This window comes from Cnephaeus nilssonii (assembly GCF_951640355.1).
Source record: "Cnephaeus nilssonii genome assembly, chromosome: 13".
NCBI lineage: Eukaryota > Metazoa > Chordata > Mammalia > Chiroptera > Vespertilionidae > Cnephaeus > Cnephaeus nilssonii.
The window spans coordinates 71,715,922-71,732,103 of NC_137084.1; the positions used below are offsets into that span (position 1 = coordinate 71,715,922).

Sequence of the window (16,182 nt, forward strand, 5' to 3'; positions counted from 1 at the left end):
TTGACCTTATAACAACCCTGATAAATAGTATGCTAGCAATTTATCGATTTTATCAGAAAAGAAATTGAGGTTCAGAAAAATAAGTGACTGCATCCAAAATCACACAATCTAGCCAAGATGGCTTCTTTTCAGCTGTAACCTTTTCTGCCTCTGTGGAGATAGAACAATGCATTTCTGTTCAGAGGAGCAGATTAAAAGCTTGGCCCTAGGAGGCCCTCAGACGTAGATAAGATACATCCATAGACTCGGACGCTTACCACGGAAGTGACTTTGGGCAAGTGTTTTAACTTCCCTGGGTTTCGTTTTCACATTTATAAAATTTGGGTAACACCTTCCTCTCTCATGGATATTTATGAAGATTAAGTGAGTTGCTGCACGTAACATGTTAGGCACAACTTAACATTGTTGACTGCTGCTACAGTGTTTAGTCCAGGAAGCTTACCTTATTTCACTCTGCCTACGGAGTCAGCCACACGCCACCTGTGAGGTTCTGTTTGGTTTAAGGGTTCAGGACTGGAGCCACGTCCCTTCAAATGTTTGACGTACAACATGACTCATTTTCCTGACACGGTGTCTAGAAGTGATACCACCTTGTCTCATAGGCAGTATTTGTAGTCAGACAACCTTGTGGCCAAGATGACCAGTGGAGCTGGTTTCTCCTGAAGTTCTCCTATTAAGAAGTTAATGATCATACTAGAGCTATTTAAACAGCAATGACAACATTGATAAATTGGGGAAAACAATTTTACAACATCATTTTCATATTTGTTAAAAAAAACAACACAACACAAAAGGAAGTAAGAGATTTCAGGTAGATAGCTGGAAGAATTTCCTAATAGTCACCAAAGTGCAGTGTTACCAACGTGGGCAGCAGAGATCGAAGTGTTGTTGGCGGTTCTTCCAGCTGAGGCAGACCACTTTGACCTTTCTGAATCTTGGCTTTTTCCTCTGTAAAATGTGGATTTGTGGGTAATGATACTTGAGACTCATGATGTTCATGAATATCTAATAAGTAAAGGGAAAGAGAGTGATTTGTAAACTCTGGATGTTTTACAAACTGAAAGTGGTGTTATTGTTTTCTGGAGTTCACTGAAAACATCAGGTATTCTTGGATGACTTATGTGAGCTCTTGCCTGAAGGTAGGTAAAGGATTAATAAATAATTAACTCTTGGATCTATTTCAGTTGAAGGAATGCATGTTTTCAGTTTAAATTAGTATTGATGGTATTAAATCTTAAATCAAATTCAATGGCTGTTTTTAGAAAGACATTAAAATAAAATTAGAAAGAAGAAAATACTTGGAAAGAAAACACATACTTTGTATAGAAATACTTAGTTACCATAGTGATTATACATTAAGTACATTCACTTACGATAAATAATTACAATGATAATAACCGTTGTGCTTTGCTAAATAGAACATACTTCTAATAAGACCAAGGTTATCAGTTTGAATTCCTCTTATGGGTCAATTAGCATGATGTCAGCCTTCCCCTAAGCTCTCATGAGGTCACTTAGATGTATACCCATGTTCATAAAGAGGAGATTAGATTGAAATTATGCAGATGTTCAACCAGTATGGTAGAAGAATTCTGTATTGTAATGCCTCTCTAGCTTTTATTTTTTTTTCTTGTAACACAGTTACTATTTTTGCCTTTCATAATTCATTACCTGGACTATTGATAGTGGCAGAAAAACGGCACCAGATGTTAACTTCAGTTCAGCAATCTTGGTACTTGAGTTCTGGCTAAGAAAGAATTCAGAGCCAAGACTCAAACTATAAGAGAAGGTTCATCTAGAAAGTCCCAGAGGTAGAAGAAGTGAGCCATAGAAGAAATGGGCTAAGAAACAAGTTACAGAGGCAAAAGAAGGGCATAGGAGAGAGAGTGAGAGGTATGTGCCTTGAAAGAGGAAAGATGGAGGAAAGGTTCTGGAAAGAGAAAGAGAAAGAGCATGCCCTGGGATGGGGAAAGGCTCAGACCTGCTCCAGAGAGAGACCAGCTGGGTCCTCCGTCCTGAGGGCTTTTATTTGAGGTCTCAGGGGGAGGATCTCAATAGAGTATTCATCAGCTTTCCAGGTGTGTCTCCTCAGGGTAATGGTCTCTATTGATCGGTTGGAATCATGGTAAGGGGTCATCAGTCAGTGCAGCTGGTCCTGATGTCAGCCATGGCATCCCTCTGTCCTGTTCTGCTGCTTTTCAGGTCCTGGAGCTGAAACACAGCTGAGACCTAGATGTCATGGCCAAGGCTTTCAGTTTTGCCTGTTGCTAGGCACCTGGGGCTCTCCACCCTGGTAACCCTTCGCACTGGCCCCTCCTCCCTAGTCTCAGGCCCATCTAACTGCCTACTACACTACCAGTTTTGTTTGGCAGAGTACTAGTGTCCATCCCTTGAAATGGCCTTCCAAGTTTCCTGAAAGGTGGTTTAATTACCAGTCTGTTCTGAGTGCTGAACTTTGCAATGCTTTACTTCAAAACAACCCTGAGAATACAAACTTCTTATGAGTATTTTTTAGATGGGAAAATGGAGGCATTCCTCCTCCCCGCCCCTCCTCCGCCCCCCTCAAATGTTCCTTACTCCCAGGTGAAGAGATTTGGGCTAATTTTATAAAAAGGTCAATAACACAGCTGGGTTTGAAATACAGAGGTCCTGACTCAAAGTTCTATATTTAATTTGCAGTCTGTTTTTTTTTTTTCTTCTTCTTCTTTTGGTTTATATGTAGTAAGTTTGTCCAGAGGCTGGGAAAATGAATGAACATATCTGGATATTTACCAAGATTAATGATTATTATAATTACATCTCTTTCAGAAGCAATTAATTTGGTTGTTTGAAGTGACTTATCATCTTTACTAGTTTTATTAATAATACCAATCATGTAATTTGATCCATTGGTGTCTAAGAGCTAGCCACAAAGACAGGGTGTCTGCCATTATAATTTTGATGACTTTAAATGATGGAATTTGGCATATCATGTTCTCATAAAAAAATGCTTTTATGTGGTGGAGAATGTGGAGATCTTTATCTTGAGGATTGAGGATGATGAGAAGGGTTCCTTGCCCTCCAATTTATCTCTCACAGAAAAGCCTATTTACCTAAATTCCACCATCAGTGGTTCAGACCATCTTACATAATGTAGAGAAGCTCATTCACACCATCATCTACCCTAAGGAGTGAGGATCGAGGGCTTGAGGAAATGGAGGCATGATTGCTCCTGAGTGTCATCTGAGTTCAGTGTACTAAGGGGATTTGAAATTTTGTTGAGGGGAATATTGAAAGAGAATATACAATAATGATTTGGGAGTTCACATGTGGCAGCGGGGATTCGACCTATCAGAATGCACCTTTAAATACACTTGCCGCTTAGAGGGTGGGAGAGAGGTGAGCCACAGGATGGGAGGAAGCTTCGAAAGGGAAGGTGGATACACATACAAGATAAGATTTACCCTACGGTTTTCTTAAGGTCATATGATTTGCCTATGTGCTCTTTGTTTTACAGGTTTGGTTTAAAGAACATTAAGTGTGTTCTCAAAAATAAACCCAGTTTGAATCCATGTGATTTTGTACTTTTATGTTGACACTAAAAAATGCTTTCTTATGGAAGACACATAATGTTTATGTGAATATCAAAAGAGTTAATATATGTAGCTAGAGGCCTAGTGCACGAAATTCGTGCACGGGGAAGGAGGTGGTGTATGTGTCCCTCAGCCCAGCCTGCACCCTCTCCAATCTGCAACCTCTCATGGAATGACTGACTGCCCATTTAAACGGGCAGTCTGACATCCCTCTCACAATCCAGGACTGCTGGCTCCAAACCACTCGCCTGCCTGCCTGCCTGATTGCCCCTAACCACTTCTGCCTGCCTGCCTGATCACCCCATAACCACTCCTCTGCCAGCCTGATCGATGACTAACTGCTCCCCTGCCAACCCGATTGCCCCTAATTGCCCTCCCCTGCCGGCCAGGTCACCCCTAACTGCCCTCCCCTGCCAGCCCGGTCACCCCCAACTGCCCTCCCCTGCAGGCCTGGTCCCCCCACAACTGCCTTCCCCTGCAGGCCTGGTCCCCCCCAACTGCCCTCCCCTGCAGGCCTGGTTGCCCCTAACTGCCCTTCCCTGCTAGCCCGGTCACCCCTAACTGCTCTCCCCTGCAGGCCTGGTCCCTCCCAACTGCTCTCCCCTGCTGGCCTGATTGCCCACAACTGCCCTCCCCTGCCAGCCATCTTGTGGAGGCCATCTTGTGTCCACATGGGGGTGGCCATCTTTGACCACATGGGGGCGGCCATCTTGTGTGTTGGAGTGACAGTCAATTTGCATATTACCCTTTTATTAGATAGGATGATTAGATAGAATGGGCATAAAGCACCGCCCCCTATCGAGTTAAGTACAACAATCACACTGGCTACTCTATTGTTATATACATGTCAGCACAAAATTGAATGCTGATGTCAGTGCACCAGAGTGAAGTAATTGGACATTTAAAAAATCCTATATACATACCACAAGCAACATAATTATTTGTTTATCAATAAATTCATATTGATTATAAGCCATTAGTGACAGTTAATAAATGGAACTGTGTTGAATTTAGCAGTTATGTGTGTACATCTCTCAGAAGCTTACCTCTCTTTCCTTTTTTTTTTTTAATTTTAGAGAGAGGGAGGGAGGGAGAGAGAGAGAGAAACATCGAATTTGCCCCAAACTCAGTACCAAAACTGAAACCTCTGATTGGGAAGCGAAACTGCCACATTTTGGTGTACAGGATGATATACCCCTGCCAGTGCAGAAGCTTTCTTCTCTTGATATTTGGATAAACTACTCTCATTAAGGCTGACTTATTCAGGGATGGTTTATGGAGTATTTCTCTTGATCATCATGTTTATAGTACCTAAAACCTGATATACATGAGAAGCAATCCGGACCCCCAGACTAGTTGAATTGGAAAACTTGGGAGTGGTGCTCAGGTATTGGTATGTTTCATAAGCTCCCCTGGTGACTTTATTTTTTATTTATTTATTTTTTAATATATTTTTATTGATTTTTCTACAGAGAGGAAGGGAGAGGGATAGAGAGTTAGAAACATCGATCAGCCGCCTCCTGCACACCCACTAACCGGGGATGTGCCCGCAACCAAGGCACATGCCCTTGACCGGAATCGAACCCGGGGCCCCTCAGTCCGCAGGCCAACGCTCCATCCACTGAGCCAAACCGGTCAGGGCCCCTGGTGACTTTAATGTGCAGAGAAATTGAATACCATTGGCTTAGGACATTAGTAATTAAATATATATCCATATCATTTAGTTTCTGACACTGAAATATAATTTTCTCATATTTAAGTAAATATAATAACATGGCTATTTATAGCTATTTCTTTAAAGGTACACCTATTGTTTCCATTAATTCCGTAGCTTATAAATATATGTTATAAAGCAGAAATGAATTTGTTTTTATTTTTTAAAATACATTTTTATTGATTTCAGAGATAAAGGGAGAGGGAGAGAGAGATAGAAACATCAATGATGAGAATCATTGATTGGCTGCTTCCTGCATGCTCCCCACTGGGGATCGAGCCCATAACCTGGGCATGTTCCCCTACTGGGAATCGAACTGAGAACTCTTAGTTCATGGGAGGATGCTCAATCCACTGAGCCACCACAGCTAGGCAATTTGTTTTTAAATTACCTGTGGGATTTTTGTTTGCTTATTTTTGGCAAGATGAAGTGTTGTGTTTATAAAAATGAATATGGAGACACAGAATATTAAAGGTGACAGGGACCCTCAATGCATCTAGTGGGAAGAAGACACACTTAAAGCCGTTTCAGATTTGCAGTTACTTAATCACTTACTAGTTGTGTGATCTTGGGGTATTCACTTAACCCAGTGGTCGGCAAACTGTGGCTCGCGAGCCACATGCGGCTCTTTGGCCCCTTGAGTGTGGCTCTTCTACAAAATACCACATGCGGGCGCACACGTACAGTGCGATTGAAACTGCGCAGAAGTCGGTTTTCGGCTCTCAAAAGAAATTTCAGTCGTTGTACTGTTGATATTTGGCTCTGTTGACTAATGAGTTTGCCGACCACCGACTTAACCAGTAGGAGCCTCACCTTCTTCATGTCTGTAAAATTTTGCTGAACGTGTACTTAGTACGATGACAACTGTGTTTCATGCTGTGTGCATACAACACACACACACACACACACACACACACACTCACACTCACATCTTGTCTCCCTGCCTCCTGCTCGATGGGTCCCCACACCATCTGGTGCAGATATCCAGAGCAGGGCCTGACTGTGTGGGAGCCTCTGCCTGAGCTGCAGGGCCAGCTGCTGGGAACTGCTTCCTCCCACTCCTCAGGGATCACTTCTCTGGCTCTGTTGGGACTGCTTCATGGCTGGCTGTTTGGATCCCATGACCTTTCCTGAGCATAACATTTAGTCTGTGGGGGTCAGTTACTGCTGGCCAACTAGTGTGAAGCTGTTGATGAGACCGGAAATGGAGATGGCTTCTTGTTGCCACAGTATGGAAGCTTTGGGGTTCCTTCGTTTTGAGCCCCAGACAATATGTGTGCAGGACGCAGATGGCTGCGTTCTCTTTCTAACTGTCTTCCTACCCCTTGCTGTTTTGTGTTGAGTGAGAGGCCACTATCTAAATCCTAGTTTGGGGGAAGCAGAGAAAAGTCACAGATCTGCTGGGTTTTCTTTTTCATAAGAACAATGGCTTTTGTCTCCCACTCTTGTTTCTCTGCTCTTCCAGCACATGGCCTTAAAATTATGAGGTCACACTGCTCTCTGGTCGCACATTCTTTGTGTTCCAGGAAGGGGGTTCATGGGTGGTTTCTTTATTAGTTGTACAGCATAAGGCCTGGGGTCCTGATCTTAGCTGTGGTGCTTCAGTGTTCTTCCCATTTATAGGCTTGGTTTTATGTCTATCCTCAATCTTAATTTTGAGAATTCTGCTTTTGTCACCCTCTCTCTGGCCTGATCTGAAAGTTTCACTGAAAATATTTTAAATTTGGCTGCCACTTTTCTATTCTTTCCCATTGTCTATTGGAATTGGCACCATTTTCTCATTGCTTGCAGGAATGGTGGGTCTGTTGGTTTTTTTAGGTGATGAGTATCTTGAAACATTACTTGTGGGGAGAGTGACGTCCATTGGATTATGAGACTTTCAGAGCAGGAGCCATGTTTTCTAGCCGATTACGGTGACAACCAGTATTTATTATGTACCCACTGTGCACCAGAGGCTTTGCTTTACGTATTTCAATTAATTCCCATACAAATAATGTATACATAAAAAAAATCAAATTTCAGAGAGCTTAAATAAATTGCCCTAGCTATTGAGTCACAGAGCTGGATTTTGAACTCAATTTGACCCTAAATTCTCTTTTCAAAATCATCTTTCTAAACTCCTTCTTGAAGAAAAGGAAAGGTACAGATGAGAAAAAAAGAATCTCACCCTTTAGAAAGTTGGATGGGACTGTGGAATAGAGAACAGGTATGGAGTTGCATTCTTAAGGAAAAGAATACTAGAAGGTCTGTAGATTTTCATAGCCCTTGATTTTCCCATTAAGCTACACTGATTTACATCACTGGCATACATAGACTCTTTTTTTTTTAAATTTAATAAATCTTTATTGTTCAGATTATTACAATTGTTCCTCTTTTCTCCCCCATAGCTCCCCTCCACTGGGTTCTCACCCCACCCTCTTCCCTTACTCCACCCCACTGTCCTCATCCATAGGTGTATGATTTTTGTCCAGTCTCTTCCCGCACCCCCCACATCCCTTTCCCCCCGAGAATTGTCAGTCCACTCCCTTTCTATGCCCTTGATTCTATTATATTCACCAGTTTATTCTGTTCATCAGATTTTTTTATTCACTTGATTTTTAGATTAACTTGTTGATAGATATGTATTTGTTGTTCATAATTTTTATCTTTACCTTTTTCTTCTTCTTCTTCTTTTTAAAGAATACCTTTCAGCATTTCATATAATACTGGTTTGGCGGTGATGAACTCCTTTAGCTTTTTCTTATCTGTGAAGCTCTTTATCTGACCTTCAATTCTGAATGATAGCTTTGCTGGGTAGAGTAATCTTGGTTGTAGGTTCTTGCTATTCATCACTTTGATTATTTCTTGCCACTTCCGCCTGACCTGCATAGTTTCTGTTGAGAAATCAGCTGACAGTCGTATGGGTGCTCCCTTACTGTTTTTCTCTTGCTGCTTTTAATATTCTCTCTTTGTCTTTTGCTCTTGGCATTTTAATTATGATGTGTCTTGGTGTGGTCCTCTTTGGATTCCTTTTGTTTGGGGTTCTCTGCATTTTCTGGACTTGTAAGTCTATTTCTTTCACTAGGTGGGGGTTGTTTTCAGTCATTATTTCTTCAAATAGGTTTTCAGTATCTTGCTTTCTCTCTTCTTCTGGCACCCCCATAATTCTGATGTTGGTACGCTTGAAGTTGTCCCAGAGGCTCCTTACACTATCTTTTTATTTTTGGATTCTTTTTTCTTTTTTCTTTTTCGGTTGAGTGTTTTTTGCTTCTTTGTAATTCAAATCTTTGACTTGATTCTTGCAATCCTCTAGTTTGCTGTTAGATCTCTGTATAATATTTTTTATTTCAGTCAGTGTATGCTTAATTTTTAGTTGGTCCTTTTTCATATCCTCGAGGGTCTCGCTAAATTTATCGGCCTTTTCTAGAAAATTCTTGAAAAACCTTATAACCGTGGTTTTGAACTCTATATCCAGTTGTTTGCTTTCCTCCATTTCTTTCATTTGTGATCTGTTTCTTTGTCTCCTCATTTTGGCTGCTTCCCTGAGTTGATAGAGTGGCTTTGTGTGCTAGGTGTCCTATAAGGCTTAGTGGCTTAGCCTCCCCAGTTACCTGAGGTGGACACTCTTGGTGCACCCCTTTGTCGGCTGTGTGCACAGTCTTGTTGTAGTTAAGCCTTGTTTGTTGTTGGTATCACTGGGAGGAATTGACCTCCAGACCATTTGGCTGTGAGGATCAGCTGTGTCTATGCTGGGAGAACTTCTGTGCTGGAGACACCCTGATGAGACAAGACTTGCAAAAGCCTCTGTGCTCAGCTTGGATGGGGCGGAGTCTCAGGGCAGAGCAGACAGCATTGGTTTCCCTTCAGCCCTGCCCTAATAGGCCCCTGGGTCTCAGTGTCCCTCAGTAATCACTGCAAGCACCTCTGAGAGAAGCTGCCCTCGAGTTCCACTCACTGCCAGACAATCCAGTTTCTCCCCGAATGAGTCTGGGTCCCCAGAGTCTTGCCCGGAACTGGAGTTCAGTGCAGTCAGGAGCTTTTGTCTCCCTCCCGCTTGAGAAAGTCAGCCGAGTACTCAGTTGCCCATCCTCTCCGTGCGCCTTGGTACCTCTGCCTTCTGCAGTTCCTCTGAGTCTCAGTGTGCTTTTCTCTTTCCTGACAGTCCAGTTTCACCCCGTATGAGTCTGGGTCCCCAGAGTCTCGCCTGGAACTACAGTTCAGTGCAGTTGGGAGCTTTTGTCTCCCTCCCGCTTGAGAAAGCCAGCTGCACACTCAGTTGCCAGGCCTCTCTGCACGCGCATCTCAGTACCTCTGCCTCCTTGCAGCTCCTCTTAGTCTCAGTGTGCTTTTCTCTTTCCTTCTCGTTGTAGAATTTCCACTCAGCCAGCCTTCCTGTGGTTCTGGATGATGTCCGTTTTGTCTTTTAGTTGTAGTTTTGAAATTGTTGTGCGAGGCAGCAGTTTAGGTGTTTACCTATGCCACCATCTTGGTTTCTCCACCGACTCTTTTTAAAAAATATATATATTTCTTTATTTACTTCAGAGAGGAAGGAAGAGTGAGAGAAATATAGAAACATCAATGATAAGAGAGAATCATTGATCGGCTGCCTCGTGCATGCCCCCTACTGGGGATTGAGCGCCCAACCTGGGCATGTGCCTTTGACTGGAATAGAACCTGGGACCCTTCGGTCCACAGGCTGACACTCTATCCACGGAGCCAAACATACATAGACTCTTAATAAATGGACCCTCTGACTGTCAAGGCAGAAGTCAGCCTATGGAAGGCCCACATGTGGGTCTTCACGTCATGCTTTTTTATTTAGATCAGAGAGACCCTGAGCTTATGTGAGGATGTCTGTCTCTCAATGATAACACCATGGGTTGAGCAATCAGGCAAACTCTGGAGAAGATTTCAGTGAATCCTCCGAGATTAGACACTCAGAGGAATCAGGTTTGTGCTGAAGTCATCCTAGCCTTGCTAAAGATCAGGGGCTACTCTGCAGTCGGCCTCCATGCTTGTAGCTTAGACCATCAGAGTGTGTCCACTGGCCTGGCAAGCAACAGGAAGCCCATAAACGCTCTAGCAAGTTGAAGCTCCATTCAGTGTGCTCAGAGAACGTTTTCCTTTTAATGTATTTAGGAACTATAAGTTTAACTCCTGCTGGGGAGTAAAAAGTAATTGCTTCACATAAGGAAAAAAAGTCAGCTCTTTAAAAGGCTTAACTCCTTTCACAAACATGCGCTTTTTAAAACTTGGGAAATTCCTGGTACTGGGACAAAAAAAAATGTCCTTTAGTAAAAATGAGGTCATTCTGGTCTTATCTGGCCCTGTGCACTCTCTGGTTCCTGCTTTCTGTTCCATGTTTTGGGACCAGAGGTTATTGGGAGGATAAATCCCCCTGTGGATATTAACTGCTTTTAGGGCATGTTGCCAAGAAAAAGTTATCTTAGCTCAGAAACTGCCAAACCAGTGCAAGAGGCCCAGCTCCCAGGGGTACTGAGCCAGTGACTGATAATGACTTGGCGAAGGTTGGCTGTGGGGTAGATTTTTAAAGCACGCTTTTCCTGTGCTCCAGGATTGCTGTGTCTGCTTCATCCTCCTTAGATTTCTCAGCAGCTCCATTGCTTCTTGGTTCAGGAATGATTTTTCTTTCCTAGACACATTTTATTTACTCTGCTTTGATTCTGTCCCGATGAGTAGAAACATCTGTGCCAGTCTGAGGCCTCATGTTCATCTTTTTTAACCTACTGTAAATGAAAAACAGCTGTTTAAAGAAGTTGCCCTGTATCTCTTTCTCTGAACACTCAGAGTCTGATTCCTCCTAAAATTAATTTCTGAATTGGCTTGGCAGGGGTGAAGATCGTGTGTGAGGCCTCTGATTTGCTCAGGGTAAGGGTTCTCCTAAGTGACAGCATAGAACATCTCAGTGGATGCTCTTGATTTAATTGAAGTTCATTTTTTTCCTAGCTTTCACACAGCCATTCCCTATGAAGGAGGATGTTGATGCTTGGAAGAGTGTTAGCGAGATAATTATATCTATCCTGGATGTTTTCACAACAAGGTGACCACGGAAGGGGTTCAAGTGGACCTTGACAACAACCTTCGAAGTCTCCTCTGAATTAAGGGTCATTGAGATGGCCACTTTGAAAGATTAGGGATGGGAAATAAGTTGATATTTCTGAACTGCTTCTTACCAGCACAGTGCTAGGTCCTTTCTGAGGTTACGCTTTTAGACTTGTCTAGGTTCTTGTAGTTTAGTTAGTGGGAGCCCACGAGGTCATCTAACTACCTTGCTGTCTCAACACCTTGAAGAGTCTGTGTCAGAGTCATGATATTCCCCTAAAATTCATCCATCGCTATAATCGATCATTATTTTGATAAACATTTGATAGCTTGTTTCTGCTTGATTGACTGCAACATTTTATTATTTTAAAATTTACTGTCTCGATACTGAAAATTTGGTTTTTATCTTAATTTCTTAATAAAAATCTATGTTCTAGGATCTTAGTGTCACTTTTATGGCTCCATGGGTCTGAAATTCCAAGTTTAGGCTCTGTTGCCTAAATAAGTCTAAGAATCATTTTTTGATCGGGGGCTTAAGAAACTCTATTTTCATCAGGCATGGAGAAGAGAGGATTATAAAATTTGGTCATGAGCTGTTTAGGTATTTGCTTCAGACCCCATTTCTTGCCCTGAGCACTTGTGGTCCCTCTAGGAGGCTCCAGAACCCATGCTTGGAATCTCTTGGATGGCAAGGAAGTCAGGCTTGCCCTGTGCATGACCCATGAATCTTCAGTACATCCCCTCCCACTGCCCCTGGGGCCCAGGTTTATTATAGGCAGCCAACGAGTGTTTTATTGATCTTAATAGCTGGTACAAAATAATTGGGAAAAATATGGCCAGGAAATGCTATTGTATTTGAAATTGGGAAATTCTGGGTAATTACAGAGTGCCTCATATTAGTTCCTGTGGGGAAAATACATGGCAAAAGGCATCATGGGTTAATATTATAAAGAAAAACCTCTTATGAGATAAATCAGAAGCTACATATCTGCCTATGATGCTCAGAATGGGAATGGCACTGATTTGCTGGTAATTTATTATTATTATTATTATTCTGTAGCCTCAGACGATTCAGCAAACTCTCAAGAGGACATTGCAGTATTATGAGCACCAAGTTATTGGGTAAGTAAAAATGGATGTTGGTCATTGCTGGGGCAAATTAAAGATAATTACTCAAACATAGCTGTTGAGCATGTAGTTTTCTGCCATCAGGTCAGCCTTATTTCATAGGGGTGTGCTCTCAGCGTGGAGGGTGGCTCATGCGGGGACTCTGGAATGACTGACTGCCTTAGGCTTACTTGTGTTTAATCCTTTTAAGTAAAATTCCCTTTGGTATTACTTTTTATTTTTTCTTCTTGTGCTTTTCTTCTTCTTTTTTTTGTTTTTATCTCATTTTCATCCATTTCATTTCATCTCATAATTTTGCCTTAGTAATGTGCTAAGATTTAATGGTACCAACTGAGATGCTTTAATCCTTCAGTAAAGTTTACTCAAAATCATTACAAGTTTAATACAGTTCAGTGAGAGGTATTATTTTAGCTAGAGTCACATGCCACATTTTTCTTTTTTATGCCCCATTTGTTGACATCATTGTGATATGGTGTAAAGTAAGACTTGAGGTCAAAAAACATTTTGGGGACGCATAGAACTTTTAAGTAACTATCTCTTTTGTAGAGGGTGATGATGATAATAATAACCAAAGCAAGGATTAGATGTCATTATTACATGAGATAATTTCAATGAAAGTATTTTGTAAATAGAAAGCTCCAAATGAATGAAAGGTATACCCTTTTTCCCCCTTCCTCTTATCCCCCTTCTTTGAAAAAAATTTTATCTTTATTGTTGAACGTATTACAAATGTCCCCTTTTTTCCCCCCATTAACTCCCTTCACCCTGCCTCCCACTCCCAGGCCTTCACCACACTCTTGTTTGTGTCCATGGGTTATACATATATGCATATAAGTTCTTTGGTTAATCACCACCCCTCCTCAATCTATTCCATGCTTCTCTGTCTCTGGATCTATTTTGTTCATCAATTTATTTTGTTCATTAGACTCCACATATGACCTTTGATTGGCTGTTGCAGAAAGCAATTGGCAAATACAAAATCCTAGATTTACTTTCCGATGCAATCTAGCTATTTAAATTAAATTCATTGGCATTAGGAAGACATATTTTTAATTCACCTTGTTAATATTCTCTATGTGCTACCATGATTTTTCTTTGTAAGTTTTTAAGAACTTTTGAGGAATTAAGATTCAAATCCTGATACCTCTTGACATGCTTTTGGAATCATTGAACATTTATGGTTACTAGTCATTGTCATGAGTCTCAAGGATATATATTTTTTTCTATTAAGGTGTTATATAATTTTTTTATAAAACAAAAGTGAAGAAAACTTAGTAGAAAAATAACAGTACCTAGTATGATGCCATATACTTGAAGTGCGTGATGATTATGTTGTCATTTCAAAGGGAATTGCTTTGAAACTTTGTCATATCAATCCTCAAGAGTGCCTCGCTAGGAAAAACACATTATTTAAACTCACAAGATGGCTTTTAGTTTGAGGCCATTAGGGATTTTAAATGGTTTAACCTAATGGAGATAAAGAATGTAAGAACGTCAAATTAATCTCTCTCCACACATTCTAAATAAAACTTAATTATTCTCATTGGATATGCTGCTTTCTAAGTATGGTGTTGGATTAAATTTGCCAGTATTCTTAGATCAGTTCCTGGTATATGGTAAGTACTACATATTTGCTCTTAGGTTTATTATCATCATTATTATTAATATTTTATGACAATATTAGTAATCAAATGCAAATTATTTTATGGAGTTATGAATGCCCTTTCTAATGTGAAATCCAATAATAACTGATGAAATAGTCCCATTTGTGAACTAAATTATGTCTTCTAGGCAAATTGGAATGGGAATCTTGTAAATTTGATCAAATAGATAACTAGACTATATTACCATGATCAGCCAAAAATTTATATTTTGTTTTTAAGATGGAGTTGTCTTTTATCTAAGTTACTGCCTCAACTCTCCCTTCTCTCCATCTGTGTAGAAATAGCCTGTGGTGGTTCTTTGTTTGTTGCCTAAATGGGCCTTTCTAGTTCTGTTTAATGCAGACACAGTATAATGAAAACAGACAGGGAATGTGACTCCAATATAAAGAGGTGTCCTGAAGTCCGACTGGTTCCAAATAGACCTGTTAGCATACTTCTTACTTGGGTGTTGGCTGCCTTCTGAGGACTTGACGTACCTTTGCTCACTGCCTGTATTTGTACTCATGCCAATGAAGACAAAAAGGACGAGTTGGCAGAATAGTGTTATATTTGCTTTTCTTGACTTTCTCCTTCCTTTCCTTCAGTCGCGGCTTCCATGTCCAAAGCCCTCCTTTGCCTTTTAGACTTCTTCTTTCCGCTTCCTTTCTCTTTTCAGTACTGAGAAAGGAGGGCATCTGTTACCACTAGCATTTGGATTTACATGTGTTCACACCAAGGTGTTGTTCCTCTTAAGAAAATACAAATGAAGGCTTTTTATCTCTAACTGTAAAAAGGAATGTTTTTTTAATTTTTCTTTTCTTTTTTAGTGAAAGGGATTTCAGGTAGCAAGTGCTGGCAAGTATTATTTTACATATTCCTGGGGAGGTTAGGGTGGGGAATAGATGCTTTTCCTAATCCCTGAAAGGGGGCTTTGCCTAAGGCTTGTCTTGAGGTAATTCAGCTTATAGGTGCCTTGGGGGTTGAGACGATGAATCCAGAGGGATTGCAGGGAGTAGGAGCTAGCCCTTCTCAGTTTCTTAATCCAGCCTCTAACCACTGACCTTCCCACCCTCCCTTTCCTCTCCTTTAAAGCTCTGCCCTTGGATCTGCTTTATTTATTAGAGCTCCAGGATTGCATGATTCTGCCTCTTGATGAATTCATATGCCAGTAGCCCATAGACATCCTCAGAGGCATTTTTAGTCTCCAAGACCTAGACTTGAATGCAGGGAGCAGCTGTTCAAAGGATCACACAGATGGAGGGTTGGGAGGGAGTAGAGGATGGAGGCAGTAAGAGAACCTCTCTGCAGCTCAGCAACTTTATCTTTAAACGTTTGTGCTGCTCCTTAACTTACCCATTCACTTGTTCATTTATTTATTCATAGACATCATTCAAGTTGGAAAATGAGCATTAAAATAATTTATTCATGCAATGTGATAAATCTCTTCCTCTCCATTGTCACCATCCTCTCTCACTGATGGTTCCCATCTAGTTTTTTGGTATCTACTCCTGTCCCTTAACACTATATTCTCACCACAGCCAAATGATTAAAAAATTAGGTCATACCATTTACTTTAGCCCAGTGGTTCTCAAGTGCTAACGGGTATCAGAATCACCTGTCAGACTTGCTGAAACTCAGATTGCTGGGCCCCGTCTCCACAGTTCCTGATCAGGTTGTCTGGGAGAGGCTCAAGAATTGGCATGCTTAAAATTTTTTTTTTTGAAATATAATTCAGATTTATTAATCACTTGTGTCTGAATAAAACATAAACACATACAAACACCCTACTTTGTTTTTGTCACACTGCCTTGTTTTTATTGTATTCACAGCATCAATTCATATATTTTTTTAGGTGAGATACTAATATGGAGGTCTTATTTATTATAACTCAGCCAAAGGAGTTGGCATGTCTAAATTCCCAGATTATGCTGATCCTGCAGGTCCAGGGATCACACTTTGAAATCCCGGCTTTGAACCATATCAAGACTGATCGGATAAAATCTGAATTCTTCCTGTGACCTGTCCTCTGTGAACCTCTCTGATTTCATCCCCTTCCACTCCCCCTATTTCACTCCACTCCAGC

At 41.2% G+C, this 16,182-nt stretch overlaps 1 protein-coding gene across 1 annotated transcript in view; it reads left to right on the forward strand.

The window, feature by feature from the left end:
- Positions 1-16,182, forward strand: part of GUCY1A2 (guanylate cyclase 1 soluble subunit alpha 2) — a 311,442-nt gene that overhangs the window by 23,790 nt on the left and 271,470 nt on the right. Inside the window, exon 2 of the mRNA XM_079787360.1 lies at positions 12,389-12,450. Within this exon, the coding sequence (XP_079643486.1) occupies positions 12,389-12,450 (62 nt within the window). The remainder of the gene's footprint in view (positions 1-12,388; positions 12,451-16,182) is intronic.